This window comes from Octodon degus, unplaced genomic scaffold, assembly GCF_000260255.1.
Source record: "Octodon degus isolate 3935 unplaced genomic scaffold, OctDeg1.0 scaffold00235, whole genome shotgun sequence".
In the NCBI taxonomy this organism is placed as follows: domain Eukaryota; kingdom Metazoa; phylum Chordata; class Mammalia; order Rodentia; family Octodontidae; genus Octodon; species Octodon degus.
In genome coordinates this window covers 549816-553585 of record NW_004524811.1, presented here as the reverse complement: position 1 = coordinate 553585, position 3770 = coordinate 549816, and the positions used below count along the sequence as shown (strand labels likewise).

Here is a 3770-nt window from a genome sequence, read left to right as displayed (position 1 = left end):
AGAAGGAAATGGATTTTATTTCAAATTAGCAATATAAAAGGTCAGTTAGGACAAAAGCATATATCAGTAACCAAAAGCATTTGCTGGTATCATTCACAGTTTACAAAACAAGACAACAGGTTCAAAAATACTTCTCACACACTAAGTGACATTGTTGGAACAGTGGCCGCCACCAGGCCATTTGACGCAGATACGTTTCCAGGATGTTCTGGTTAGCATAATTACCATTTTTAATCTCCTTTCTTTTTTCTCTCTCATTAGCTTTTTGCTTTCTTCTCTTCGTCTTTTATTCACTGGATTCTGAGGATCATAGATTTCAAATGTGTCTGAGTCTTGCATGCTTGCATCTTTCACTTTCCTGCTTTTATCTTCAAACTGAAGTACATGTGACATCCACCTTTCATCATCTTCGACTTCTGCTTCAGCAATGTCATTTTCAGGAGTTTCAGCAATGGCTTGAGTGAGTTTAGACTTAAACTGATTCAGCAGCGCAAGAGTCTGGTCTTCTCGTGAGGTTCCTTTCTTCGCCTGTTGCTTTCTCTGTGATTCATACTTTTGTTTTTCTCTTCTGTATTCAGCAACAGCATCATCTAGAGCAGCTTCTTCCTCTTCATTTTTCTTCTCTGCATTTGCTGCATTTGCTGCATTTTCTTTTTTCTTTTTTTTTTTTTTTGTTTTGCTGCTAAGAGTTCCCGCTTTAATTGTCTTGCTTCTTTTCTGAGCTCCTCACTGTGGCTGACTGATTTCTCCGCTTCTCCCTCTCCAGTGGAATTCACATTTGCACCAGCGTCCTTTTTTAACTTTTTTGCAATTCTTTCTCTTACTAGGTTCTGCTCAACACCATCAGTATATTCATCAGGTTCTGTGTTCTCATCTTCTGCTTCATTATCTAAATCTCCTGTTGCATCACCTTTTTCACTTTCAACAGCTGGAACAGAGCTCAGGTGTGGGTCATCCTTTAGCAGATCAGGGCTGCTTTTGCTTTTTCCTTTCATGCTCTGACTGACTCGATTTATTTCCTCTTCTTCTTCCTCAGCTTCTTCTCCAAATGATAGTAAACTAAAATTTTTTGTGCCTCTGGGTTTCAATTTCTTTATGTCTTCTTCTGGTTTGTCTTTTTTGGGCTTTTTAATTTCCCTTGGAACGATGTCATCAAAGGGGTTAAATAGGACCTCACTGCTTTTGATTTTGTGTGGATTTCGTGGTCTTTCTTCATTATCAATGTCTACTTCTGTCAGTCGCAGCATATTATACACTGTATCTCCTGTAACCTTTCCAAAGATAGTATGCTTGTTGTTAAGTTCATCTGCTCTACCGAGGGTAAAGAAAAACTGGCTGCCGTTATCATGAGGACCTCCATTTGCCATGGCAACCAGTCCTCTCCGATTGAAATGCAACCGTGAGTGAAATTCATCCTTGAATGGGGCTCCATATATAGATTCCCCACCAGTCCCTGTGCCAGTAGGGTCTCCCCCTTGGACTATAAAACCAGGAACAACTCTATGAAAAATGGTGTTGTCCAAACAAAGCTGGATGAAATTTCTGCAAGCTTTAGGAGCTTCTTTTGACCACAACTCTATGTCAATATCTCCAGCAGTAGTTTTCAATAAAACCTTCCCATTGGTGGGAGGCTCCTGAATGTAGATGTTACTCATCTGGTCGGTGGTTTGGGCGTCACTTCTTATTCCCCAGTACGGGCGGACGGCCGGTCACTAAAGCTAAAGCAATCTGTTTTAAGGCTATCAAATGCCTGTCATTATCATAGTAAACTATATCATCAATCCATGTTAGTGGATGTTAGCTCTGTGTGTTCACTCAGATTAAAATCCTCAAGATCTCAACATTATGAGCCCCTTTTCTAAGATCAGACACTGATTTGCACCTTAACGGCCTGGATGATTTTGCTTTTTCCTGGGCTTCTATGGCAGGACATTGTCCCTTCCAATGCACACATTCTTAGCTACACATATTGAGAGGTCAGTTCTCACAATTTCATTTCTCTTTTTAAAATTAATTTTATTGAGAAACAAATAGCAATGACACAGTTTGAAAACAGGTTAGTAGGAGAGTTACAATAATTAATATATTGCATATGCTTGTTTTCATAATAGTTATTCATAGTACAAAATGCAGACATGATATCCTGTCCAAACATTATTAGTACAAATCTTTCTTCTCATTGAATTAAGAGAAAGTAGCTGTAGATCTATCCTAACTAATTTGTATATGGTCCTTTATTTATATTCCCTTTTTTTGTTTAGTTTTGTCAGAGATGTGTATTCCATTGCCATTTAAATAATGTAAGTACGTGAATTCAGCAAAATATTCTAATATAGTAGTCCATAATAGTATTTTTTTTAGTACAGGGTCTAGAGGGTCTACAAGGCCTCACTATGTAGATAAAATTCGTAGCGATTCTCCTGTTTTCAGCCTCCCAAGCAATGGGATTACAGGCACGTGCCACCATGCCCACTTTCTGTCTCAGTCTCAGCATGTTCACCCAGGGGTGGGTCTGATACCACACAACTTCATCTCTTATCCTTAAGTAATTCTGTGAGTGTACATTTGGCATCTTTAGGTGTTAGTCTTGCTATCATGTTCTTTGAGGCTAACCTTGTTTTTCTCTTTCCAGTTTTCAGCTGACATCTCCCAGTAGCGATTAGACGCCTCTTACCTTTTGCTTGCTATTTTCATATAGTGGATATTATTCATCTTCTTAACATCATCAGTTTTTGTCATTTCTCTCAACTTTGCTAATCAGACTAAGGATAATAAGTTCATTTTCATTTTTTAGAATGAGAACTGCCTTCAATTTTAAGTTCTCTCTGGAGTATTACATTCTTAATCTCTGAGAACTAATCCAGTAGGGCTTTTGTTCAAAAACAATGAAGTACTTGAAGAGCACAAAAACAGGACGTTAGCTAAATATTGGAGTCTTCTGAGCATGAGTTCTATAGGATCACATAAATACCAGGTGGAGGAGACTAACACAGTGAGAAGGTGACATCCAAGAATAAATAAATAAAACAACAGATAAATTAAAGAATAAGTTCTTCAAAGTACCCTTGTAACATAATTTTATACTACAGTTTTAAATATGAATCAACATATAAAATGAAGTTAAATTGATATATTTATTTGACGCATTGTAACAATACATTAGAGGCAGAGTGTTCTTATGAGCAGATATATGTAATTAAAAAGAGACTCCTTTAAGATTCAAGTTTATCATTGACTGTTGCGCTTCTCTTTAGCCTGAGGACTAGAAGCCAGATTACTCAGGTTCTAAAACCTGACACCATCTGCTCTGCTAGGCGTGTCACTGGGCGTATTAGCTTTCTTTCCTGTGTAAAGATGCACAGGGATGGTAAAGAAGCTATCATGTAGGTTTTTGAGGCAAATCACTACATTTAAAGACCTTTAAAGAGTACCTGCTACATACTAAGCAAAATTTTTAAAAGTTGTTTTACATTTCAGTTTTTGCTTATTTTCAATATCCTAGACATAGTTTGCTCTTTGATATTCATAAATTCAAGTATAACATGAAAAGCATTTCCTACGATTGTTTGAGTGGAATTACAAATTTGATAGTAGGTGAAGTATTCAGTACATTATACTAGAAATAACATATATATACACACATGCATATATATTTATCAACTATTGAAAGGCTTTTTGTTTGTACAACATTTTCAACTTTTTCTTCATTGAAAATTTGGTTTTATTTTAAATAAAAATTTAAATTAGCTGGTTAATGAAACAATGAAGTT

The 3770-nt window shown here is 36.6% G+C and overlaps 2 protein-coding genes across 3 annotated transcripts in view; one reads left to right on the top strand and one right to left on the bottom strand.

Annotated features, from left to right (window-relative positions):
* Positions 1-3770, top strand: part of Gabra2 (gamma-aminobutyric acid type A receptor alpha2 subunit) — a 146030-nt gene that overhangs the window by 66855 nt on the left and 75405 nt on the right. The gene's annotated exons all lie outside the window — the stretch shown is intronic.
* LOC105740929 (peptidyl-prolyl cis-trans isomerase CWC27 homolog) lies at positions 105-1713 on the bottom strand. The gene is given in 2 exon segments (XM_012512584.2): positions 105-660; positions 663-1713. Coding segments are annotated over 2 exon segments (1512 nt in total). The 5' UTR covers positions 1656-1713; the 3' UTR covers positions 105-141.